This window comes from Nasonia vitripennis, chromosome 2, assembly GCF_009193385.2.
Source record: "Nasonia vitripennis strain AsymCx chromosome 2, Nvit_psr_1.1, whole genome shotgun sequence".
NCBI lineage: Eukaryota > Metazoa > Arthropoda > Insecta > Hymenoptera > Pteromalidae > Nasonia > Nasonia vitripennis.
Window position 1 is genome coordinate 12,056,117 of NC_045758.1, and position 24,481 is coordinate 12,080,597.

The 24,481-nt window shown below is 42.5% G+C and overlaps 4 protein-coding genes across 18 annotated transcripts; 3 read left to right on the forward strand and 1 right to left on the reverse strand.

The window, feature by feature from the left end:
- Nucleotides 1-37: 37 nt before the first annotated feature.
- Nucleotides 38-22,286, forward strand: LOC100123236 (calcium release-activated calcium channel protein 1). 10 transcript variants are annotated; one of them, XM_031923856.2, is made up of 6 exons: nucleotides 38-436; nucleotides 18,408-18,607; nucleotides 19,190-19,223; nucleotides 19,553-19,620; nucleotides 19,982-20,110; nucleotides 20,179-22,286. In XM_031923856.2, exons 1-6 carry the CDS (start codon nucleotides 268-270, stop codon nucleotides 20,713-20,715), a joined length of 1,137 nt encoding a protein of 378 aa, XP_031779716.1. In that variant the 5' UTR covers nucleotides 38-267; the 3' UTR covers nucleotides 20,716-22,286. The 10 variants fall into 10 exon arrangements, with proteins under 10 accessions (XP_031779716.1, XP_032452474.1, XP_031779721.1 ...); XM_031923861.1 differs by lacking the exon at nucleotides 38-436 and adding an exon at nucleotides 11,995-12,016; XM_031923860.1 differs by lacking the exon at nucleotides 38-436 and adding an exon at nucleotides 12,805-12,828.
- On the forward strand, nucleotides 454-1,585 carry LOC100120220 (thioredoxin domain-containing protein 17). The gene is made up of 3 exons (XM_001607163.6): nucleotides 454-994; nucleotides 1,121-1,202; nucleotides 1,288-1,585. The coding sequence occupies exons 1-3, from the start codon at nucleotides 853-855 to the stop codon at nucleotides 1,442-1,444; spliced, it is 381 nt and encodes a 126-aa protein (XP_001607213.1). The 5' UTR covers nucleotides 454-852; the 3' UTR covers nucleotides 1,445-1,585.
- On the reverse strand, nucleotides 1,529-9,367 carry LOC100123245 (SEC14-like protein 3). Of its 4 annotated transcripts, XM_031923852.1 has the most exons (12): nucleotides 9,146-9,367; nucleotides 8,659-8,797; nucleotides 4,682-4,751; nucleotides 4,501-4,544; nucleotides 3,777-3,894; nucleotides 3,486-3,695; nucleotides 3,327-3,407; nucleotides 3,055-3,254; nucleotides 2,263-2,414; nucleotides 2,036-2,187; nucleotides 1,840-1,959; nucleotides 1,529-1,797 (listed from the first exon to the last, which is right to left on the reverse strand). In XM_031923852.1, the coding sequence occupies exons 2-11, from the start codon at nucleotides 8,707-8,709 to the stop codon at nucleotides 1,844-1,846; spliced, it is 1,194 nt and encodes a 397-aa protein (XP_031779712.1). In that variant the 5' UTR covers nucleotides 8,710-8,797; nucleotides 9,146-9,367; the 3' UTR covers nucleotides 1,529-1,797; nucleotides 1,840-1,843. The 4 variants fall into 4 exon arrangements, with proteins under 4 accessions (XP_031779712.1, XP_008212840.1, XP_016837972.1 ...); XM_008214618.3 differs by lacking the exon at nucleotides 1,529-1,797 and having other exon boundaries at nucleotides 1,799-1,959; nucleotides 9,146-9,365; XM_016982483.2 differs by lacking the exon at nucleotides 1,529-1,797 and having other exon boundaries at nucleotides 1,799-1,959; nucleotides 9,142-9,365.
- Nucleotides 22,287-22,409: 123 nt separating the features above from the next.
- On the forward strand, nucleotides 22,410-23,942 carry LOC100123229 (calcium release-activated calcium channel protein 1). 3 transcript variants are annotated; one of them, XM_001606788.6, is made up of 3 exons: nucleotides 22,410-22,701; nucleotides 22,827-22,955; nucleotides 23,036-23,942. In XM_001606788.6, the coding sequence occupies exons 1-3, from the start codon at nucleotides 22,654-22,656 to the stop codon at nucleotides 23,549-23,551; spliced, it is 693 nt and encodes a 230-aa protein (XP_001606838.2). In that variant the 5' UTR covers nucleotides 22,410-22,653; the 3' UTR covers nucleotides 23,552-23,942. The 3 variants fall into 3 exon arrangements, with proteins under 3 accessions (XP_001606838.2, XP_008212627.1, XP_008212626.1); XM_008214405.4 differs by having other exon boundaries at nucleotides 22,466-22,701; nucleotides 22,762-22,955; XM_008214404.4 differs by having other exon boundaries at nucleotides 22,475-22,701; nucleotides 22,804-22,955.
- Nucleotides 23,943-24,481: the final 539 nt, after the last annotated feature.

The window sequence follows — 24,481 nt, forward strand, 5'->3', positions numbered from 1 at the left end:
AGAATTGTCCGCGGAGGGGACGATCAACGCCAATTGGATTCCGGGAATTCGAGGATTAGCGGTGTTGCCGACGTCGAGCGCCAAGTTTTCTCGGACTTTTAATTTTCAGCCGTGCTGAGGACAGATATCGAAGGGTGTTTTTTTTCCTCAAGTGCCCGTGATACGTGGCTCGTAGCCGGTGACCCACGTAAGAAATATACAAGTGCGAGCAGTTTTTGCTAGTCGGACAGCCAAAAAAGTGCGGGATTTTACGCGAATTCGGTTTCTATGCGCCAGCTTACGGTAGTGTCTTTGAGAATAGTTCAAGTTCGTCGCGCCGATTCTGCAAAAGTCGCGCAAGACTTTTTTCCAGTTTCAAAGAAAATATTAGTAGTATTTTATCATACTTGGATAAAACTTTTGTGCAACTTCGGAGACATCGTTGTGCGAGCGGAAGGTGAGTAACTGCACCGATGATTCAACATAAATATTTTTGTCACGATGACACTTCATAGTTCACGACCTATACGTGCATTTCCGGCTAAAGGCGCATTTAACCAAATTTAAGTCTACTATCAAGTGGCGTTTCCGTTCTCAGAAACGTGTACATTTTTCTACATTTTTTTATACTTGCACGATAACTAATTTGATCAAAAACTACCGTTTCTGCGATGTTTGGCAACACTGGATACAAATACCGGTGTTATCATTGAGTGTGGTACGTATCGCGCGGTGTTCGAGGGCGTTATCCTCTTCTAATGAAGTGCTTTTGCGTCTAATCACTCTCTCGCATTCCATCAAACGATTTTTACTTCATATCCCAACTTAATTTTAAGCTTGCTTTGTTACGTAGTGCTTTAAAAACTATTAAATATGGTGGTTAAACATCACGTAGAAGGTTATGAGAATTTTCTCAAGTTCATTGAAGACTTCAAGCCCGATGAGCCTACTTTTGTTTTGTACACCGGTACTAAACTGCCTAACGGGGATAGCTGGTGCCCTGACTGCGTTGTAGGTACGTGCTTTCATTTCTAGATTGATAGATAGTCGCACCATTTCTTGTAATTTCAGTTGCTGCAGATGCATCTAAAATATGTTGTTGACTCAAAATCAAGTTAATTTTTACCTAATTATTTTTCAGCAAAACCACATATAGAAAAGGGAATTGAAGCTCTACCTGAAAAATACAATTATGTGGTCGTTGAAGTTGGCGACAGGCCTTTGTAAGTCCAACACTTATTAAACTTAGATATTAGTTCTAAATTTCATTTATAGTTGTTAAAGCTAATTCTATTTCGTATTCCATAGCTGGAAGGACAACAAATGCCCTTTTAGAACAAATCCTAAAACTCAGTTGAAGGTTTTACCTACCTTAGCCAAATGGGGCACTCAGAAACGTTTAGAAGGTGATCACTTGTTAGATGAAGGACTCATTGAGATGTTGTTGACAGAGGATGATGATTAGTGCAAAAAATTCTCATAGGATTATTTTATACAGAATATCACGGATTTATATATAATAAATGTATTTGTAAAGTTGATACATACATTGTTTTTTATAATAAATTTATGTACATAAGTATGAAATACAAAATCAAAATCAATATTCGATATCACATACTTGAATGATCTACCATACATATCTAAAGTAAATATAAACATCTGAAAACTCTTATTTACAATGGAGGGATCCAACCATTAAATCTTCATTCACCTAAGCAATTTTTTTTTGTAAAAAATATTACAAATCTATAGATTCTTTCTTATTTCATTATATATACAGAATATATATATATATATATATATATATATATATATATATATATATATATATATATATATATATATATATATATTTATTTATTTATGCCTTGGTTAGTGCTTCATCGTCCTCTGTAATTCCTGGCGGTAATACACGTATGCAGTGATGTATTTTCTTGTTTCTAAGCATGCTGTAGCTGTTGTCAAACACAACCGAATCTGAAATCCAAGCAGATTGAATTAGTTTTAAATTCTATTGGCATTGATGGCAAGTCGTGGCTTTCTTAGAACTTACAAGTTCCCAGAGTTTCACAAGTAACAATGCCAACTTCATCTAGTTGATGGGCAGACACTCTGTGAATGGGAACTACATCTTGAGTAGATCCATCGCCCATTTTCTTCACTATTCCAAAGCTGATGTCATGGTCATCTGAGCGGAATTCCCAGCTGAAAATCGAATTGAAAAATTAATAATTGAATAGAGAACATAATATGTCAATCTTTTTGCAATCATTTGCTTACCTCAGCAATGATCCTGCTTCAGGAGGATTGAAGTCCAGCTTCAATTTTTCACCTTTCTTAATGGTGACAGTGGTGAATACGTTTTCCTTGTCCTTGTCCTTGTTGCCTTTGTTGGTGTACATGCTCTTTGGAACCTTACCACCTTGGCAGATCTTAAAGACAAAGATACGATATTTTATTATGAGAAAACATTATTTTAAAAAATATGGTATTAATCAGTAAACAGAAATAAGTTTGAAAAAATACAACAAATTACAATTTTCGATAAAATTTCACATCGCGATAAGAAAGATGCATGTACCATTGGGCGAAAAAAAATCGATCTGGTAAAATGTTGTTAATAAAATTAATTAGGCTCTTATCTCTCTGATCAGATAAAATTGGATCTCTACTCCCAAGTATTACGGAAAATGGCACATTCAATTATCATAAGCTTACACTTTACGTAACCGCACAATAAAAGCAAATCGTAGCGCACAGCTATTAAAATTGTTCGATTAAAGATGAGCAATTATAATCAAACAAAAAAGAAACCGCAATCATTTTGCCTACGGTCACGTATATACCATCGTGTTTTTGTGCTCGAATTATACACTATAGGTCTGTACAGGAAAACTCTCTTTTTCCTATGCAAATATACTAAAAATATATTTCGCTCGAAACCCGTTGCCGCTCCTTCGGCGTATATTAGCTTTGCGATTTGCATATGTATATGCTCACAGAGTATATGATTCAACCACTTGTTGTTTGCCCAAACTCGCTACAGGGTATATGTGCAATAAAAATAATCACCTTCGTCGCCAGCCTTGGGTTACCGTCGGGATCCTTCAGTGTACCGCCGAAATGAGCGGGCAGCTGATCCGGGGGAATCACTTGCAGTATCGCGGGCTTCCACTTGTTCGGGTCGGCTTTGTAAATTTGGATTTTCGAGATCGTGTACTCGTTCATGAACTTTTTGGCGATGGAGAAGGCGAGAGCGAAGACTTTCGGTGCTGAGAAACGAGAAGCGTCGGTCGTTGATTAAACGAGTTGACAATAAGATTGAATGTATAACGCGATCTCACCGTTGACGATGTAGCAAACTTTAAGAATTTCCGGGTAGTTCGCCTCGTACATTTGGATCAACGTAATAACGATTTCTCCGGCTGGGCACAAAAAGAGGTTTTATAATACGCTTTTTACCGTAGACGCTACCACTTCTCCAATTCGTCACATTCTCATACCTGGTCGCCACATGTACTGTCTCAAGTTGAAGTTCTCCATGTCGAAGATGACAGTGCACTGTCCAGCGTCTGGGCCGTGTTTCTGGCTCTGCTCCTTGCAGATTCTCAGGTAGTTCTCCAGCAACTTGATCGTCGTCTTGATCATCTCTCTTCGGGTCACGACGTGGAGAATTCCGTAAAGGTCCAGACCGGCGAACGGCATGACGATCACTACGCAACCACATCACAAACGTGCGTTAACTTATTCCCATATCGCGATGATAAATCTGTCGATATTGAGCAATAGCTTACCAGGTGCCTTATCCTTGTCGTAGCCGCAGATACCGTGTGGCAGATAGTCCTTCAGCACCTGGGGTATCTCGAATTCGTCGAGCTTGTCGACATCGTAGCGCTTTCTCCACTCCAGAGACTAGAGGGGAAAAAAGGGGGTAGAAAATTAAGCGAGCGCATTCGCTTCGTTCACGCTACGTTATTATATGTACCGCGAGTTTTCGTAACCCCAGAGCACGCACTCGCAAGTCCTATCAGAATGTGCGAGCATAGCAAATCGACTATTGCGCTGCTGTAATCCAAACGAGAAAAAGATTGCCATCAGAAATGCCTTTCTTTCGCTTTTCCCTCTATACATATAGGCATTTCCATCGTTTCTTTTTACCCATCTCATGCTTAGCAATTGCAAATACAGCTGCACCGATTTCGCGTAAGCAGCGTAGCATTTAACACGCCCGATCACATGCATATTATACCTATACGGACAATATTTTCTTCGAAGCTACACCGATTGCAATTGGTGAACCAAGTCAAAAATGCTTCGCAGTGCAGTGTGTATTCTCTTGAAACTGCGCGCGCGCGCTTTCTCCTATAAATAATTTAGGCTCTAGTCGAGTTTCTCGGCCTCTCGTTGAAAAAAAAAAAGAGCGAGCGTACGGCTGCAGCAGATCTGTGTATAGTCACTGATGCAACGACTCGCGGCAGAAACTTTTATTGGTACTAAAAATTCACAAGGCATACTTACATCTCTTAGCATTTTTTCGGCCGCTCCGGCGTCCCATTTTCTTGCTGCAAAGAGTAAAAAAGCAAATGTAATTAGTGAGTTCGTACGAGGTACGCAGATTGCAGTGACGCACATCTGTTGTAACGTCACGACGTGTGTCTTTATAGTGTTTGAGGAGAGAAAAAAATTTTGAACTCTGTACCTCGTAGCCATCGCAGAAGGAACTGGTCGTCGTGATGTGGCTGTAGGATGTCCTGCACACTGCGTCTGAACTGGAGTGGGAGAAAGAATTTTTTGTTAAAAGCGGAGGCATTTTTTCCGAAATGTATATCTGAATTTCTTTTAAAGGGTCTAAATCTATGGTAATTAGTTAAAGTATCTTCATAATGACACGTTTACGGGGATAATTTTTTATATGTACCCGATAGTAAAAAAAATAACCATGGCATGTCGTTTTTAATTACGAATTTGGCCAACGGTTCGCCAACTGATGCTGAGTGTTTCTACACCAGGGTATAATGGAAATTTATATCTGTTATATCTGCGTAGGTTGATTAACGAACGTAATACATATGCTTTATTTCGCGATCACTAATCACTGTCTTTTTCTGATTACATCGTAAATCAAGTAACCGAGATCTATCTTTGGCCGAGCAAAAAATACAGCCGCGCATATAATCTGTTACTTATCAATTAACCTTTTATAAGAGATCTGCTTTTACATTTGTACAGATAGTCGCTCGTTGCATTTCTAAGAGGAGAAAACAAATACGGCCAGTGCGTTCGATCGATCGTTCACTTGACCCACAAAAAAATCGGTGAAAAAATTCCATAGAACAGAGAATAAAAAACAAGTTTCACCATGTATAGCCCCATATACATCGGTCCGAGAGAGATACAGCTAATTTATCGTTTTTTGAGTCCGGTATTTGTAATAGCGAGCGTAAAAACCGGTTCCATCGGTCGAATTCAAGGAACGCAAGTTCGACTCACCGATCGCCTATGCACAATTTTTCCCATACGCGCACAGCCGCCGCGGAATAAAACCCTGATTACTATCGTAAACCCAACGACTATGTGTAAAGGTGTCTCGCGATTAAGCAACGCTGATCTGCATCCGACATCGTAGAGATAATGGGAAGATAATCCTAAAATTTAGAAACGACGTGTATATTGTGCAATTAAAAGGCTATCCTCGCCTTGAATGGTACTAGCTTCTGAAATACATACACACACACACACACACACACAGAAATATCGCTGAGGCCAGTCTTCGCGCATTAACTGCGGCTTTCACTTTCACTAAATATCGGTCATCTCCCCATACCTGTGCGTATTAATTCTCTCGGCAGTATAAATAAGCGATTCCACACACACATTAGGCATACGCGGCACGATGTGATCTGCGAAACTGGACGATCGAGGAAAATTCCCGATGAACGAAAGAGAAAAATAAAACGATCGAGACGATCGAGCGGCATTTGCATGTCGCGCTGTGGTTTATGAAGCAAAAAAGCTTTATACAGTCTATCAACCACGTCGTAAAGAGATCGAGCTTGCTCGAAAACCGGTATATGCGCGGCATTCCTTTATCGTCAAACAAAAATTAACATCGCCTGCGTCAGCTCAATGAAAAGTTTATATGACATCGTCTCGATAGTTTTGCACTTTATTTTTTGCGAAAATTCGTAGAATCGGCATTGCGTGTAGAAGAAGAAAAAAAAATAAAAATCTTTCGTCCGTGAATTCATTAATAGTTCGCATGAAGATTCGACGCTCACACGGTTGCAATAATAGCGTTATTATACAAAAGTCAGCGAGCGTGTGCGATCTCGGTCGAGTCAAGGGCGACGTTCGCTCGATGCATCACATATATAGACACGCCTCTTCGAAGTCGTCCCGTATGGCCACCTTATCCGGCGGTCGCGGACGAGGTCAATTTTCGAGATGGCGCAATCCAAAACACCTGCGTATTCAGTCAATGCCACGACGCCGAGCTAATCGAATTTAACTTTTTTTCATTCTTGCCGCTATTGAGATTGCTGCTACCGTCGATTAAGCACCTTCGTTCATTAGCGGCTCTTAATTGTTATATCAACGCTGTGTTTTGCATTCGGTGAATCGAAGACGATAGAGAATCGAGTAAACAATGTAATTACTCTGGTGATTATGTCAATGAGGTATCCCATCCCGCTGGATAGTGAATCGACGATGATCGGTCGGATCGACAATTAGACGCTCGCGCGATAAATAACAAGTAAAAATTCGCACGTAACGAGGCAAGATTGAACTCTGAACTGGAGCTCTGCCCTTCGACCGTCCCGCCTTTATAATAATGCCGCTGATTTATATTCATAACTCGATATTTGTTTCAATTATGCAAATGACCTCTCACTCTCGCCGGCCAGCTGGAAAATTTACCGGCCCACTGCGTATCGTCATTCGAGCGTGTATAAATGATATCGTGAAGTAATAATCGGAGACGTTATGAATTCACGGGTGTGAGATAATACACAAAGAAAATCGTCGCTTCGAGAAAGACGTTCCATATTTAGCAACGCGTATACGCGTGTTCACATCATATACATTACAATCTCTTTAGAGGACAGCGTTTGCGCGCCGGCGATAAACAGGTATGCGTGCGCGTACTGTCTTCTGGGTTTGTTTTGAAGTTTTGAAGGTGCACTAGTCGTGCACGCGACCGCACGGATTAATCCGGCCAAGTTTTGCGTTAGGCGAGTTACGCCACTCGAAGTGGGTCATACCAGGTAAGAACCAGCTGGGACTCGATTCCAGAACTGCACGTTGCGAGATAATTCCCCCGAGATTACGTCCTTTTCGATGCATCTGTACGCTCGCGAACGTGCCCATATCGACGGATTTCGGAATAATCCATTCGCCGGATATCGTGTGGGTATGACCTTGTGCGCTCGGATCGATCTCATCCGCGTATGCGAGTTAAATACAAATAAACGCGAATATTCGTGTGCCGGGCAAATCGATGCACGGAATTCGAGGATAATAATGCTTCGGAGGAAGGAGTTGCGCAACCGGCCTCGAACCGATCTAGGAAATTATTCAGCGCTGATCGCCGCGGGTATTATTTCAGCAGGTCGTATACACTAATGCCTCGCTGTATGATTTCCAGCGGATTAAATGCCCGATGAAAAACCTTCGCTCGGCGAAACAAATTTATATCCTCCGCGAGAGGAGAAGAAGAGTTCCTCTCGTTGATGGGAAACTGGTTTCTAATTGTCTCGAGGGTACACATACACAGCACACATTCGTCTTTGTCGCGAAACGTGCGTCACTTTTTCCATAATTGCAGGCCTCCGACGTCCGAGTGTATGTGTGTGTGTGTGTGTGTAAGATGCACCTGTACGCGCCTGGAAGTCGATTGTTTTACACATGACAGGCATTTTCGAACTTTCGTTTTGTGTATCAGATAATTATACGTGACTTATAAAAAACCGCGTCGTCGCTAAATATTTGGATCCACGTGACGCGATTCTTCTGTTGACAATGAAAAATCCAGCGCGAACGTCTCTGTATTAGCATTTTCTCACGTCCAATCGCGATTCGCTGACCTCGATCGACACCTCGGTTCGATAACCTGCGCGCTTGTGTGTGTGTGTGTGTGTGCGTGCGCCGTGTACGTCCCTCGAGAGAGACTTTCGTTTTGATTACACCGATCCGCTAAATTATATTTCTCCCCATAGTTTGCGCGCGCACACATTATACACACATTAGGGAATCGCGTTACTTCGTAATATAGCTGTGCGCGAACCCAGTACCCAGTGTGTCGAAACGCGTGCGTCTATACGATAAATCAACGTTTATTTACGCGCGCGACTGTGCAAAGTGAGAAACTACATTGTTATGAAAAAAAAAGAAAAGGAAAAGCGTACCCTACGTATAAACATTCACTTGGCACTGCGTTGCGAAATTCAGCGGAATCCTGCTAACGAGGAAAGGCCTGCATTTTCTGCGCGTACGCGCGAGCGCTGGATCAACGTCCTCTCTATCGCGGCTGCGTGGGCGTGTTAACGCGAAAACAATCAAAGTAAGAGCGCGAGACGGAAAGTTTAGAAACCGGCGCTTTTCCATAACGAGGATAATCCGATGTGTAGCGCGCATAAACTCGCGCACGCTTTCGCCTTATCCACCGATCGATCTTACCTTCATGAGCGCGAAGCGCTGATCGTCGGCGAGTTTCAGTGAAGGCGTCATACTTGTTACACGCTGTGCACTTTTTTCTTTCACAAGAGATGCTTGACCCGCTGCGTATAGTGCGAGATGAATCGACGACGTCTGCTGGCTATTAACACGAGTGACAGTTTGGTTATTTACGGCTAGGATGTTGCGGGGAAAGGGTTAGGCGTATCTAATCGCTCTTTTGACGAAAAAGTTGCGCTGATGCGCGTTTTTTTCATTGGGTCAAGGATGCCCGAGGGCAGACTAATTAATGCGCCGGCTGCAATGCTGCGGTTTATCTTATCAGTCCGTGTTTATTGTTTTCGTGATAGTCCAGCTAATTACGATATTTCTCGACATCCTTTCTAAACATAGTCGAATCATGCTAATCGTAACGCAACTATAAAACGCGAGTCAGAGCGATTAAATACGTCAATCCTCAAAAAATAAAATTTAAAGTATACTGACAAACCTCGTCAAAAATCAAGTAGATCACAGGTCGACAAGCGGAACAGCTCTCACGGCGCAGACCGCGACACGGTTCGAACTGACGATGCAAATCAATGCAAGCGGTACCACTAATAATGCAAAGACGTCGCGCGCACCGATCCCGCGTGCTCCCGATCTCGAGGCAGAGTGCAAACTCAGCTGAGAAGTCTGCTCGAAAGCCGATCGCCGACTAGTGTCCGCCGATCGCGAAGGAGAACGCGCGCTCTCTCTCTCTCTCTCTCTCTCTCTCTCTCTCTCTCTCTCTCTCTCTCTCTCTCTCTCTCTCTCTCTCTCTCCCTCTCTACGGCAGTAGCGGTCAGTCCCTCTCTCGCCTGCGCGAGCTTACATCGTGCGGCATTGTGTATCGGCAGCACCAAGGTTTCCTCTCCGATATACTCACTTTATTGCGGCCTCTCCGCATACACCTTTCGCGCCTCGAACTTTCTCGCTGCAGATTCGATTATGATTGCACCTGCGCTGTGTGCGAGTGTCTGGATTTTTTCCTCGTTTTTGCGAAAGGGTTGGTTATATGCGCCGCTGACACAATTCGGCCAAGATTGGGAAAGGATAGTTTTGCAATATAGCATCGAAGTGTCGTTAGCTTGATCGTTGAGGTTTTAACGAGCGAGATTTTGCTTGATGGTATACTTTTTGTCGGATCGAGGAAGTCGAGTTGTTTGCTCCTATGATTATTGTCCTAAGTGGATGTGAATTTTTTCACTATCGCTACAAAGTAGAGGCCTCTAATGAAGCTCGAATGGGAGGATTATGCTGAATCACCTGTACCGATACTATTTTGTGAAATATATTCTTCGCTTATGCAAATGCGATGATTGATCGTCGGAGAGCTCGTGTGTAACGTGCGAAGAAGCACAGAGCGTGACTAATAGTAGATGATTATTAATTTGAAACTATTCATTTGGAATATTTGAATGGACTGGTTCGAGAACTGCAATTGAAGCATGCGGCTTTAACTTTTGTTATTCCTTTCAGCGTTTACGTAAAGATTAACGAGCAGTTATACCGTATACTCGTTCCACACGCGGTAATAGAATTGTGTGCTCAAAGATTCCTTTTAGAGCATATTGTCGAAAAGTCGCGAAACGATTCTTTATTGAGGAAAGAGTTTTTACTAGCGATAAGAGTTCGACGTGCGCCGGTGTGTCGCAAACCTGTGCCTTGGCAAAAAAAAACATTCCATCTACTGTGCAATTTTCGTTAATGGAATTCGGGCAGCAGTATTTCTTGGATATAAAATGTTGTCAAACGCTTCAACGGATACTTATAAAAAATGCGAGCGATTAATTTCCAGCTGATAAGCTTTGTCTGCATAATCATCATTAAATTCATAAAAATACTAGTATGCTTTAAACCAATGAAAGTTCACATGCGCAATTTCTCACTGGTATTGCGACTGATCGCTCCGGTTAAATTTACAAGCCTCGCGCGTGTGGGTAGCGTTTAATTCATGCGCATAGAGGGACATCTAACCGTTGATTCATCAACTATAACCAGATGTACCTCTCAGCATTTCTTTCACGTTTTACTCTGTAGATAAAAAATTGTTCCCAACAAGATATATAGACTCGATGGCCAAACATTCCAATTTGTTTCGCCGACTCGTGCTCAACCTCGTAAAGTACATTCTTGAGGCGTTTTCATTCCTTAATTACCACTTTCAAATTTATGTAACGCTTGAAGCAGAACCTGCGAGATGGCGTTGCCAGCTGTCTCCAGTGCATTTTGCAAAAGAAGTCAATATTATGCTACTGATGCAATCCACAACTTTTCCTTTTTTTCTGTCGATATCATTATCATTCTACTTTCATCCCTGCGACTTTAGATGCGCAATCCGGTATTTTCCGGCGTCCTATTTTATTTCGTTCCGCGCGGTATTACGTATTGTTTATAATTTTGTATTCGCGTCAGTTCCTCGAAAAAGAAAACATAAAATATTTGTTTATAAATAGAGCTGCGCGCATCTTGACATTGTGATCTTGAAATTACGTTCAATTCCTTCCTCCTTTTCTATACTTGACTCTCGTTCGGGATGAAAAAATTCCTCTATGACGTATGCGAATTTAAAGAACCGGCTTTCATCAGGAAATATACCGCCAAAAATACAATTGCTCCGGCACCATGAACCGGCATCGCCAAAAATCGATCAGCTCGGCTCGACGTGTAACGAGGCACACACTCACGCACGAGGGAGAGAGAAAGATGCATTTTCATGGCCACATGGTCGGCTTGGAATTTTCGTCGAATAAGGGGCCGACGACTTTTGAAAGGCTCAGGCGCACGCGATCAGAACTGGCCAGCTTTGTATTCCTTAATAGTCAGAGGCTGAGTTTAGTTCGCGGAAGCTCGCGCGCGGCTTCTGATCGCATCGGAAAGTTCGATTGTATCGAGCGCTTCCTTCGCTCGTGTTACGATTGAGAAAAGTGCGGTAAACTTTGTGTCTTTTTTTGTGAAAAAAAAATTCACTTATTTGAAATATTCTATACTTTACACGATGGCATCCCATAGTACGTACATGCACGCTGGATAATCTGTTTGTTTTGTAGATTTGATTGGCCGAGATCGAACGTCGCAGCAGAAAGAGTATAACGGTCAATCACCGTAACATTATGATAATTGCTCAATTGGTTGTATATCGCTTGGCTTCTTTAATGCTCTGCTCGTAGTTGCCAATTCCTTAACCAAGTACTAACTGCTGACAGTGTGTGCGACTAGAGAAAGTCTCGGAAGAGAGAGAAAAGAGTTTTGCTGGTCACGGCTTTTTCTCAGCTCGCGCAGAGAAAACACAGAAAAAACAAACACGTACAGACAGCGAGAAGGAGCCGTCGAAATTTTTGTAAGTCGTAAAACAGATCACGTATTTCTCTCGGCCTAAGTCTCGCTCGCTGAATCGGAACTTCTGCGTTATCTACGTGGATTTGAATCTTATTGCATGTCGTTATTGCTAATTTGCCGATTCTCTCGCTCATATATAATTTTATGTACTATACGTATACGTACTTCATGAGAATGTTTTCTAAATTTATTATTCATAAATCGCTAAACTTAGTCAGAAGCTGTATGCCCGCATCAGGGATTTTCCTCTTACTTATACGAGTTTTGTAACACTTCGAAAACGAGAGGCTTATCTGTAAGAATTTATCGGGAAAAGTCATAATTCTATTAAATAACGCGCGCTGTAAATAAAAACCGAGAAAAAGAAGAAATAACGCATCCAACGCTCGGTAATTTTCTCGAACGATTCCTCGTGCTGATTTTCCATCCTCGTAAAAATATCATAAATTTGGATTTTATATCGAAATTCCATTCCTCGCCGCCACGCATCCGCTGCCTCTCGTGTATTTAATATTGACAAATTAATGGCTGGGAAAAATCGTTCCTGCAATTTCAGCTGGAAAATGATGGAGAGAAATTATAACTAAGTTGAGAGCACAATAGATACTGCAGCGGCGGCGGTCGCGGCGGCGGCAGCGCATAGAATAGCGCAAACAGGATGTTACGAGCCGTGATTTTGCAGATGTAAAATGACGATAAAAATTCTTAGCGACAGTATAGTTTTCGAGGAATCGCCAACGAGACCATGTCGTATAGTTAGCCTCGTCGCATCGCGCACGAAGGAGCAGTGTATAGAGAGATAAAAATAATAAGGTTGATTCGCAATTATATTGTTGCTATTATTTTTGTGCTCGCTACACGACGTGTGGATATATTGTGTACAGTGAATGTAATACGCGCATATAATATAAGAAGTGTGTTCAGTGACGTGAAAAGCTGCCCAAATCCGACGACGCCGCTCGCGTATGACATAAAGATACGCCTCGAATATTTAATCACCCACCGCGACCTTCTCGCCTGCTTTAAATATAATACCGGTATAGGCCACTACTGCGATAATCTGAATTCTCGCCCCATTAAGAATTCAGTCGCGTTTAGGCGACACACTATACTCCGCACCGGTAAAATCGATCCTTCTTGCATGCTCCTATACTACACAACGTATGATGAATAGTGTCAAACACAAGCATCAGAGCCGATATCTTAATAAAACGAATTTTGAACCTGATGCAGTTTGTTTTCCCGGCCGGGACTTAATGTTTGCTCGGAAAACAGACAGACACGCAGGCCGTGCGCGACTTGCAAAATTAGAATTTATTTGAATGAACTTTGCGCGCATTCTGCCGAAACATTTACGATATTCCATTTCGTCGTTGGTAAAATAAGCTATGCTCGCGCCTCTCTATTTATAAGGCTGCGCGATTTATTATTAGTCCGAATATTCATTATTTTAACACAGTTAGGTAAAAAGGCCGATAAATCGTATTGCACAACGAATCGAGCGCATCGGTGCATGTAGGCGAGAGGTATGCAGCGTTTAATAGTCATACCTTGAATCCCCGAAATTATTTATACACACCGTGAGTCAGTACACTTGCGCGAAGATTCGCTTTGTGTACGTTTCGGTTGCCATTTTTGCGATTCTTCTCTCTCTCTCTTTCTCCATTTCCCTTTCCGAGATTTTGCAATTTCTGCCTTGAACTTGGTACGCGTAATATAACGCCAAGACGAGTAGTCTAGTGCCAGAGTGTCGTCCAATTTTCGCCCAACTGCCTACGCCATTCCCTCTTCTGCGCGAGCGCGTTATTAACTCCGCCGCTTTGTAGCAATTAAAAACGCGAAACGCGCGACGAGCTCCTGTTAGTAAAACACGATGACAGTCGTGAGAAAAAAAACTCGAGAGGCACATGCTCTCGAAAAGCGCAAGTACGAAAGGAGCATGCGCGCGGGCGCGAATGAGACACATATAATCGAAAAACTCGCGGCTCTCGGCGCTTCGTCTCGGCTCGGCTCGGCTTCGGCTCGACTCGGCATTTCTCTCGCTCATGTCCGTCGCGCGCTCGCGGCTGCCGCTTCTTCTGCTACACATACTAGGTAGTGCCGCAGCCGCCGCGTCCGGATCGAGTGGTCGCCAACTGTACATCCCTCTCGCGCTGCAGATACAACGCTCGCATATCTCTCGTCGTCGAGTGTGACAGTATACGTAAAAGTGTGATCGTGCATCGTCGCTGCGAGAATGGCCCGTAGACTGCCCACCTGAGCTCGCAAAATGGTAAGGCGTATAACCTCAAGCGCCGCCGTCGTCCTCATTTTCGCTCTTTCTTTCCCAAATACACGCGCTTGCACACTTTACACAGTAGAGCCGCGCGCGCGCGCGCGCGCGTGTCTGTGCATCAGCGACATGCGCACGTAGTCGCGCACCGTAATAGCTGCCGCGGTGTCAGCTGTGTGACGCCTCGAGTGAACAAGGAGAATAAGAGTAGATGAAGAAGCCGTAGACAGGAGAGCCTGGGCATGACAGCCGACGGGTGTATAAAAATAGTGTTTCGTCGCCGCTCTCGGGGGATCGAACCAATTCGAGTTTCGCAATTAAAACAACGCTGCGCTGCACTGCAGCTCTCGAGACTTGCGCTCGCTAGAATCAGCGATGTAGCAGCCCCGACGCGGCTACTCATTATTTTTAGTGATATTGGCACAAAAAGATACGATACCATATATAAAAGTAAGTCCAACAACATCGCTTTCCCACACTCTGATCGCAGAGACTGCCTGCGCGCAGCTGTGCGCCGTATATATCAATTAGAGATAGCCTCTCGACGGATCCCGGAAAAAAAATTGAGCAACAGAGCACGACTCTCTGACATTCGCGCCTTAACTACTTACACTGAATATACACCGCGCCGACGACGACTACGACTTTTCGGCCTTGCTCCAAATCCGAATTCGCGAAAGCCGTGCACCCTGTGTGCGTACCTGCCTTTTTTTCTGCTCTCTCTCTCTTTCTCTCTATTGCCGGTGCGCGCGGTTTATTCGCGGCATTGTTAATCGCTCTTGGCTCCTGCCGGCCCTTGATCTTGAGGCAACCTTACTAGTATACAAATTTAGCCGATTCCGCGGTTTATTTTCTCGTCGCGTCTCTTATTGCGAAAGCGCGTCGCATGAGTTCTGCTTTGTATTACACGTTGCCTGCCTTTTAGAACGCGATGATTTTCTGCTTCTTTTTTTCGTCGATTATTACATTGCGTATATACACGGCGAGATAAGACTTTTTAAAGGTGGCAATTAGCCACGCGTTGCGTGGAATATTGATTAATGCTAATGCCGCGGCTATCTATACACTCTCGGTACCATTTTTTTATCCAAGCGTCGTATTTTATGCACTGAAATTTTCGCTCGACAGTAGTCACTGGAAAGCTACTGTTTACGTTTATCAATACACCGACGATGAGCTCAGGGTTGCAGTATCAAAAATGGTCCAGCAGAAAAATGCAAATGCGGAGGCGAAAAAAGCGGTCGAAAAAGTCGCCGCCAAAGCAAAACACCGCGAAGACACGTGTCATGCCGGACTGTATTATCGCGTTGCGACTATCGTCGCCGGTTGTGAAAAAAAAAAAAAAAAAAACGAGCAGCGAGCGAGAGAGAGAGAGAGAGACTGCAGAGCGACGATTAAATATCAAAGTCAGATGTGCGTCATAGCGCTGATGATGATGATGCGCGACGAGCAGCCGTCACAATATCGAAACGATGCATCGCGTTATATTCCGACGGCCGAGAGAGTGCAGAGACGCGCATAGAGACCCAATTCCATCTAGCGCGTAATTCGTCACGTTCTATACGCTCGAGCGCGAATAGGGAACAGACATGATTTTTAAAACCTTTTTTAAAATAAAGTTAAAAATAAATCTTACACAAAAGTACAAAAGTTACGGGTTTTTCTGCAATATTTGTTGAGTAATAAGGTTTTGAAAATTTGGTTTGCTAATGATACGTTTAAACGATTGAGAGCTCACGTAATCAATATGGCGGCGCGAAGCATGAAAATGTATATAGATGTATAAACACAGGTAAATGTTAATACATAAAATAACCTTATTGTTTTCTCAAAAATCATAATAGAGTTGAGAGATAATGCTTGAAAATCAAAATAAATCCATGATGACTGTAATTCATGTACTCCAATGCCCGTACGTTATAGGTTAGGTCTTTATCCTTTGAGCCGGCGTATTGGAGAGCTGCCGTTTTAAAAACTACTCAAACATATGAATTTTTAATTAATAATATTAGGGCCTGGAGGTACTAAATCAGCAAAAAATTGATACATAACGTATTCTTAGGCTATTTCCTACCGCAACGGCTTTATCTTAACGCCTCTGTGTATAGTTTAGACCTATTGTGAGTGACTTATTTACGAACAGGCTCAAGCGCAAAGCAAATTCCCGTGCGATTGTTTGCCCGAAGCAAACGGCATTTGTTTATACTCTCGTATCTCGAGTGAACTTGAGAAAATTGACTCGATTAGCCGCAAACACGCTTCCTCGGAAGAAAATTCGACTTTGTTTGGCATTGTTATAATCGCGCCCAACAGTTCTATCCCACTCGTATAGCAGCGTGCGTGCCTTGAGAAAAAAAAATTGAGCTCGGAGCAATTTCGAGCGATTGTGTACGCTGGAGAAAAATTTATATCACTTCCTTCGAATGAGATTGCTCCCGCGATGCGCGTCCGACAGACTAATGGACGCAGATAAATGATCGAGCTGTCTCGGAAATGTCTGATTGGCCGTGGGATATTCTGTCTCGAGAGCCTGAATCAAAGAGCGCGCGCTTCTCTCTACCCGAGATCCGCGCGTGTATATACTATATATAGAACGTTATACGCGTTATCCTTATCTCTGTATATCAAAGAGCCGTAGATGTAACACCTCTGCGAAACTTTCTCACGCTGCTATTACGCTTTGATTGTACATTGTTTTGGGCTAATTCAAGAGGACGATTAGTTTGGAGATTATCTTCTTTGAAAAATCGAGTTAACACTTCAGCCAGCTCGATCAATTTTTTCGTTCGCACAGCGTTAAAAATCGTTTGTTTTCCTTGAAACGAATATCGGAGCAGTAAGCACTGCGGGGAGTCGTCAACAAGCAAGTTCACGAAACCCGATCCCCAAACAAAGCTCGAGGAGCCCATAATAACGTTCGTACATCGATAGCTAATTGGCACTAAATACTCGTCTTTCGGGTTATTTTCGTGCCTCCCGATTCGTAAAAACGTTATAAAACTCCCGGCTAAAATTAGCACCGAACGTTTGTTCGAATTCCTCGCGGCTCGACCTCGCACTTCAAAATTGAGAAAAAAAGAGAGAGAGAGAGAGAGAGAGAGAGAGAGAGAGAGAGAGAGAATATCCTCGTTTCCAGCATGTGCTCACACGCACTATACCCAGCAATTGCACGACTGCCTCTGTACGTGCCGGCGCAAAATGGAAAAAAAATTATTTCGCTCTCTTACCCTGACCCACACATTGACAGACGTATCACACGCCTCTCCATGTGGCGTCGCGTATGAATCAGCCGCGCGCACACGCGCTTCCAATCCATGAAGTTGTTCTCAGCTCCCGGCGCGACACATCCGCCGCTGCTGCTGCTGCTGCTGATACTCGCGCGTCGCTTTTTAACCGAGTTTTTCTTCTCAAAGCCGCCCACACTTGCGCAACGATCTCAGCGCTGACTTTAATCTGCGGGAAGAAATTTACTTATTTTTTAATTTGCGTAAATTTCGCGGCGCTTAAAAATATTTTCTTTGTGCGCGCGAGAATCGCAGTGTACAGCGTACAATGTATTCGATCTCCTGATTTATTCGCGGAGCGGCTTATTCGTCGCCGCTAAAACAAAAAGTCTCGACGCGAATTTTTTATCCGGCCGTTAATTCCGCAACGGCGCGCGGAGAGAGCCGTAAAAATGTTTTACAGCTTGCAGCAGCGCAGTGCGCTTCGCATCGCGAAATTGAAAGCTTCTGCATATTATTTCGAGTGCAGTGGTATCGCTTCGAGCCAGAGCCGTATACTCTCGTCCTTCTGTACGTTACATTCGCAAAAATTAAGCGAAATATCTAGAGAGCGAACAGTCCGTCGATTGTCCGTCTCGAAAATAAGTCCGGCGCTCGCCTCGAACTTGGCAATAGAGCCCGGTGGTGCGCGCGCGCGAAATGATAAATTGCCGTTAGGTGCACACGGCCAACTCTTTGAGGTCCCTCTTTCTCTCGAGGAGCAGAGGCACGAGCTCTTGATCGCTTTATGTAATTGTAATACTGTTAAACTTGGAGAGGGCGATCGTATCTTGGCGTGGCTGGTGTGTCTATGGGTGACGAGAAAGCTTGACGAAAGAAAAAAAAACTAATTGCAGTGTCGCCGAAGTACACCAAAGCTCCTGCCCTAATGTCTGTATGGTCGACGAGCACTGGACGGAATTCAGTGTTTGGCGCGGAGGCTGGGGCCGGCCAACCTCCCAACTTACACCCGCCACCCATTCATTCGCACTCACATGCGCATCATCTGCACGGATCTAACGGACACTGCTTCCACAAGCGGATCCACACTTGCCAGGTTAGTCTTTTTGTCTTGTGTAATTAAATTTCAGACGCGTTATACATACACACGGGATTATATTAATATCTGTCTTGTTTTTTGTCAGCGCAATTATTTTTTTCTCTAATGTTTATTGCACTAATACACGAGAGCTGGTGACGATAATTCCATGAAAGTGATTTTTTATCATTGTATCTGATCTCTCGCGCGCATACGTGCGTACACTATAGTCATACACGTCTTTGCACTTACGCTCGATTTTGTGCACACGAGCTGTGCTTATAAAAGCACGCGCAGCTGTCGTATAGATAACTTTTTATACGATCGAATTAAATCCGAGATATCTAATAATATTCCTCATCGTCGTTCATGGAAGTTTTCACAAAACACTGCACTCACTCTCGATACGGTTATCTTACAGTAACGCTAATAAAAAAAACAAAAGAAACATCGCAAAACTAACACTATATTTACTGTCTATTGTATCAATTCCGAAATATCGCTTGCCGCATCTCTCTCGACGTGTGCGCCACATAACACACAACCGTAAGTCCGAATCTCCGATCGCATCGACCTTTACGATTCTCTGTGTTTTAATAGATCAATGTGATGTGGCACTTTATTATATTCACACGTAAGGAAATCGCTGTTGTTATCACTATCGTATGCATATGCAATGCCACGCACGCGCACACACATGCACGCAATTTACAAGTTACGCATGCTATCGTTGCCACTTCCTGTTTTTCATTTTCCCGCCCACGCAGTCGCGCTCAGCTTTTTCTCACACCGCGATCGCCTTCGAGCAACAGAAAAAATCCCGCTTATATTCGAATTTCTCACAATTGTATTATCCCGCATACCCTCTGTAAACATTTATACTTTAAAACAGAAAAAGGTCCAACCTTATATTTTATACCTTGTTTAATTTTAATCGTACACATGTTATTTTGTTTGGTTCAGCACCTGCTGGTTTTTTTGCCCTCCGCGGGATTCGCAACAAGCTCCTCCGTTGGCACCATCGTTGTTCGGTACGTCTTGTTCTCATGGCTGATTTTAGCGCGCGACAGGGTGCTTTTTTTTAATAGAACAAAAAAATTACCTCCCTCCTCCCTCCGCTTCTTTTTTTATATATTTGATTGCGATTCTGCGATGCGCACGTGCAGATTTATGCGATCCTTGAGTCATGCGCAGCCGCCATACGAGCTGATGGATCCCGATTAGCTTTAGTCTCTGTGTCTCTGTGCGGTCTATATCGATGATTAATCGAGATTGTTGTTTATTGAGTTGCGAGCGCGAGATCGATGGCTTGTATATTTGCTTTTTGTCGTGTATACGTTGCGCGGCCGCGGTACGAGTTATAACGGACTACATTTATGCTTCTTGTCGCAGTCCAAGATGTCGCAGTCCGGCGATGGGCTGCACACGCCGGGATACCTCGCCTGGAGAAAGCTCCAGCTCAGCAGGGCGAAGCTCAAGGCGTCCAGCAAAACTTCGGCTCTGCTCTCCGGATTCGCCATGGTAAAGTTTCCCTTTTAAACCACTGCCTCTAAAACGTTCACTTTCACGTTCGCTTCGCATTCTTCCAGGTCGCCATGGTCGAGGTCCAACTGAACTCGGACACGAAAGTTCCTAAGGAGATGCTGGTGACCTTCGCGGTCTGCACGACGCTCCTGGTCGCGGTGCACATGCTGGCCCTGATGATATCGACCTGCATCCTTCCGAACATCGAGGCGGTCTGCAACCTGCACAGCATCAGCCTGGTCCACGAGTCGCCCCACGAGCGTCTCCACTGGTACATCGAGGTCGCCTGGGCCTTCTCGACCCTCTTGGGACTGCTCCTGTTCCTCGTGGAGATCGCGATCCTCTGCTGGGTCAAGTTCTACGATTTCTCGCAGGTCGCGGCCTGGTCGGCCTGCATCGTCCTCGTCCCGGTCCTCATAATCTTCCTGGCCTTCGCCATTCACTTCTACCGCAGTCTCGTCACGCACAAGTACGAGGTCACGGTCTCGGGGATCAGGGAGCTGGAACTGCTCAAGGAGCAGATCGAGACCACCGACGTCGAGGGCAGGAACGGCATGAGCCAACTGGCGCATAACACCCTGCAGATCGTCCAGGTCGTGTGAAGAAAAGCACGTGTCATTTGAGTTTGTTCTGTTTTTCGTATATCATATGATTACATGTATAAGTACGTGCCTCTGTGCGTTTACTCGTCACGTTATAGACTGCTTTGTTCTTTGCTCCTGCAGCGTGTATCTCGTTCTCAGTTTTCGTCTTACTTGCAGCGTATGTATGTACGTGTACGATTTAAACGACCTGCGCTCATCTCGAGCAGAGTCGGTATAATCGCGTTATGTTTTCGTATGTCTGAGACTCTCTTCCGCAGCCGGGTGTGTATGCAAATCCCTAGTGTATAAGGAAAGAGATATCGGGCGTATGCGTGTGTGCGATTATGTTTTAGCTCTGTTTTCGGGGCGACGATACTTGATTTCTTTTCCTCTTCTGCCTTTATTCGATTACCGTGTTCTCGCATGAGTAGCAAACGCGAAAGAGTTTTATTTGTAAATATAATTACCGTTAATTTACGAAACATTCCTCGCCACGCATAGTGACTTAAGTTGATAAAAAAGGCGATGCAGTACATATATAACTATGCGAAACTTACAATGAAAATGTGAATTGCGATAAGCGAAAAAACTAGTATTATGTAAAGCTTCTTCTAGGACGTGCACTCGCACGTATTGTTGTATACACTTGTTTACGCAGACACACATATGGACACACGCTGACACGTGCACACACGAAGACAAAGGAAAAAAAAAATCAATTTTGAAAGGCTAAGCGAGGTATTTTCGGAAAAAGCATCCCGGTTCTCGCTTTTGTGATCAAATATGGCTCGAATTTTTTGTGAGGCAAATTATTGTTGGAGCGTTTGTCGAGAATCTTTTTGTGCGATTCGATGTTTTGAAATTTTGGAAACGTCTCTTATATAATATTATACACACTATGAAAGTCTGATGATATATTGTTTCTTTTGTATAAAAGAGTTTTTCGTAACGAATCAATTGTTCTCTGACGAACGCGCGATTTTTAAGACACTTATTATATTATTACTTATCATATACTTGTACATATGATAACTGAAATTGTTATTAACGAAATTCAAAGACCAACAATTTTTCTGTAACTGTATGTCGACTAATGTAATATCGTATATGTCAACAACAATGTATTAATCGAACTGCCTGCATTCGTGAATCTCATCGTTAATTGTTGAAACGTCGTAGGAAAATCGTATAAACAAATTCGTTAACGAAAGCGCATCCATTATAATTTTAATATTTAATTTTCAACTCTGTGACGATTACGATATATCTTTGTAAATATTATAGTTATAACCCGTAGGGCCGAATTCCGGCGATTTTACTCGCAGGTTGACTACTAACGTTATTGTGTATAGCCTGTCTAAGGGCAACCTGCGAGTAAAACACGCTTGTAACTTATGTACGAGCTCCAGGGCAACGTGTATCTCTGGGAGCGCCGTTGTTGCCACGCAAATATATATAAGTACTTGAACAAAGTAGACGATAGTGAAAATATTTGATTTATATACGTGCTTGTATCTGCATCGATTCTGACTGCACGATACGCAACGATTTTCGTAAATAAACAATATGCAATTATTATTAACAAAAAACGCGCAGAACCTCATTTACTTTCCACTCATTCATCGCAAATTTATTTATGAATTGGAATTTTGGATCCCAGCAGTGCAATAAATTTACGCAGCTTTAAAAGTGCGTTATTTTTCTTGGCATGAATCTCGCTTTATTTCCACTGCCTATAATTATTTCTCCTCTCGCACAGCCTTCCTATATTGCAGCACTCAAACTTCAGTTGCCTTCAGAGCTTCAAACTGAGAGGCCACATCAGTAGTGTTGTGTTATGGGTAATGTAAATACATTGTTGTATTTACTTGGAGAAGGCCTTTTAAAATGATTGAAAAGTGCAAGTTATTTTAGTGGAAACTAATTTTAATTATACTCCATAGCTATAAGTATAGCATGAATCATGATATGAATCTATTGGACAAAACTGGAGCAGATAAAGAGGTTAGGATTTTAATTATATCAACACTTATAATTGAAGTTAACATTAAATTAAAACTTTAGGCATAGCTGTTGTGAACTGAAAATTAACGCTTTTGTTTTAAGTGCATTTGAAACAACATTTTCAGGCTAAAATGGGGACAGCAGATGAGTGTTTAGACTCATCGAGTTATGTTGCATGGAAAAAGTTGCAACTCAGCAAAGCAAAACTGAAAGCTTCCAGTAAAACTTCAGCTCTTTTGGCTGGATTTGCAATGGTATTTTTACAACAGCTTTATTTTATACAAATAATCTTGTTCAAAACTCTTATATTATTTTATTATCTCTTCTATTTCAGGTTGCAATGGTTGAATTGCAGTTAAATAACTGGAATGATATCCCTGAAAAAATGATAATCCTTTTCACCGTCTGCACAACATTACTCGTGGCAGTGCACATGCTGGCACTAATGATTTCAACGTGTATTTTACCAAACATAGAGGCTGTATCTAGTATGCACTGCATCACTTTTATTAATGAATCTCCACATGAGCGCCTTCATTGGTACATTGAAGTAGCTTGGGCATTCTCTACTGTACTAGGATTATTTCTATTTCTCGTAGAAATTGCTATACTCTGTTGGCTAAGATTTTTTGAAGTATCTACTACAGCTGCATGGTCAGGAACTATAATTTTAATTCCAGTATTAATAATTTTCCTGGCATTTGCAGTCCACTTTTATAGAAGTCTTGTTTCGCACAAATATGAAGTGACTGTATCTGGGATACGTGAACTGGAACTGCTCAGAGAGCAGATTGAATCTTCACACCTTGAAAGTGCAAGTGCACTCAATAATAGGGTGTTCATTGCGTAAGTTTTTCAAGTTTGATGCTATTGCATACAAATAATTTGCATTATTTATTGAATATTTTATAGATATTTATAATTGCCCTGATCTTTATATAAAGAATCTCTTACTTAATGCATTAGTGCCTTTATTCTTGATAAAAATTTTACACAGATAACTACTTAAGTTTTTATACTATAACTAATTTACAAGACAAAATAAACAATTTTTAAAACTTTTTTTGTTTGTTAAAAAATCCTAATCCATTGAAACTGCAACCCGATTCCGATTTTGTTATAAAAGCTATACTTTAACAATTATGACACGTGATGCTTGTTAAAAGCAAGTAACTTTTAAACTATTTGAAATATAATAAACTAAGTATTGTTAAAATAAAGCAGATTTATTATTAATTGAACTTTATTGTAAGTACATTTTACTCGGAGAATCACTTGCAAAATTGCAATAGAAATACTTGATAAAGATGTAAGTATACGCACATAGGTATCTGTTGTGAAATTATTAATGCGCGCTCAAGCCCGCGATCGCAAGTTTGGGCATTTATGGCGCGAGTTTTAAATGTAAGGAATTCACAAAATAGGTATAGATAAAAAGCTCGTAGCGCTCTCTATAATTTATCATCACTCGAAATAACACAATGTGCTATATCAAAAATCGTAATAAAACTGCACGTTTCTGTGTACTTGGGTCACAAAGCTGGCTGAGCTTCTATACATATTCGTTGGGTCAGGTATTGGGAATTGATATCCATTTCCAGGATTTCTAGGAATTTACTAGAATTACTGGCATTAGAATTTACACATTTGCCTCGACCTCTCATGGCGAGCGGTGGAGTTAGACGAAGCCAAGCGAAAGCTGAAAGCATTTAAGGGGATGTGGGAGCTAAAAGACACTGCTTTTCTGGTTCATGAAACTTTTTAAATAAAGTGTGTGATG

Coding starts and splice junctions, on each gene's coding strand:
- LOC100123245 (XM_031923852.1), bottom strand. CDS start 8,709: ATGACGCCTTCACTGAAACTCGCCGACGATCAGCGCTTCGCGCTCATG. Junction 4,752..8,658: donor AGCGCTTCGCGCTCATGAAG/GTAAGATCGATC, acceptor CTCCCACTCCAG/TTCAGACGCAGTGTGCAGGA. Junction 3,696..3,776: donor CGACAAGGATAAGGCACCTG/GTAAGCTATTGC, acceptor GTGGTTGCGTAG/TGATCGTCATGCCGTTCGCC.
- LOC100123229 (XM_001606788.6), top strand. CDS start 22,654: ATGAATCATGATATGAATCTATTGGACAAAACTGGAGCAGATAAAGAG. Junction 22,702..22,826: donor AAACTGGAGCAGATAAAGAG/GTTAGGATTTTA, acceptor CAACATTTTCAG/GCTAAAATGGGGACAGCAGA. Junction 22,956..23,035: donor TTTTGGCTGGATTTGCAATG/GTATTTTTACAA, acceptor CTTCTATTTCAG/GTTGCAATGGTTGAATTGCA.
- LOC100120220 (XM_001607163.6), top strand. CDS start 853: ATGGTGGTTAAACATCACGTAGAAGGTTATGAGAATTTTCTCAAGTTC. Junction 995..1,120: donor GTGCCCTGACTGCGTTGTAG/GTACGTGCTTTC, acceptor ATTATTTTTCAG/CAAAACCACATATAGAAAAG. Junction 1,203..1,287: donor GAAGTTGGCGACAGGCCTTT/GTAAGTCCAACA, acceptor CGTATTCCATAG/CTGGAAGGACAACAAATGCC.
- LOC100123236 (XM_031923855.2), top strand. CDS start 14,530: ATGACAGCCGACGGGTGTATAAAAATAGTGTTTCGTCGCCGCTCTCGG. Junction 14,738..18,407: donor ATACGATACCATATATAAAA/GTAAGTCCAACA, acceptor AACTAATTGCAG/TGTCGCCGAAGTACACCAAA. Junction 18,608..19,189: donor AGCGGATCCACACTTGCCAG/GTTAGTCTTTTT, acceptor GTGTTTTAATAG/ATCAATGTGATGTGGCACTT.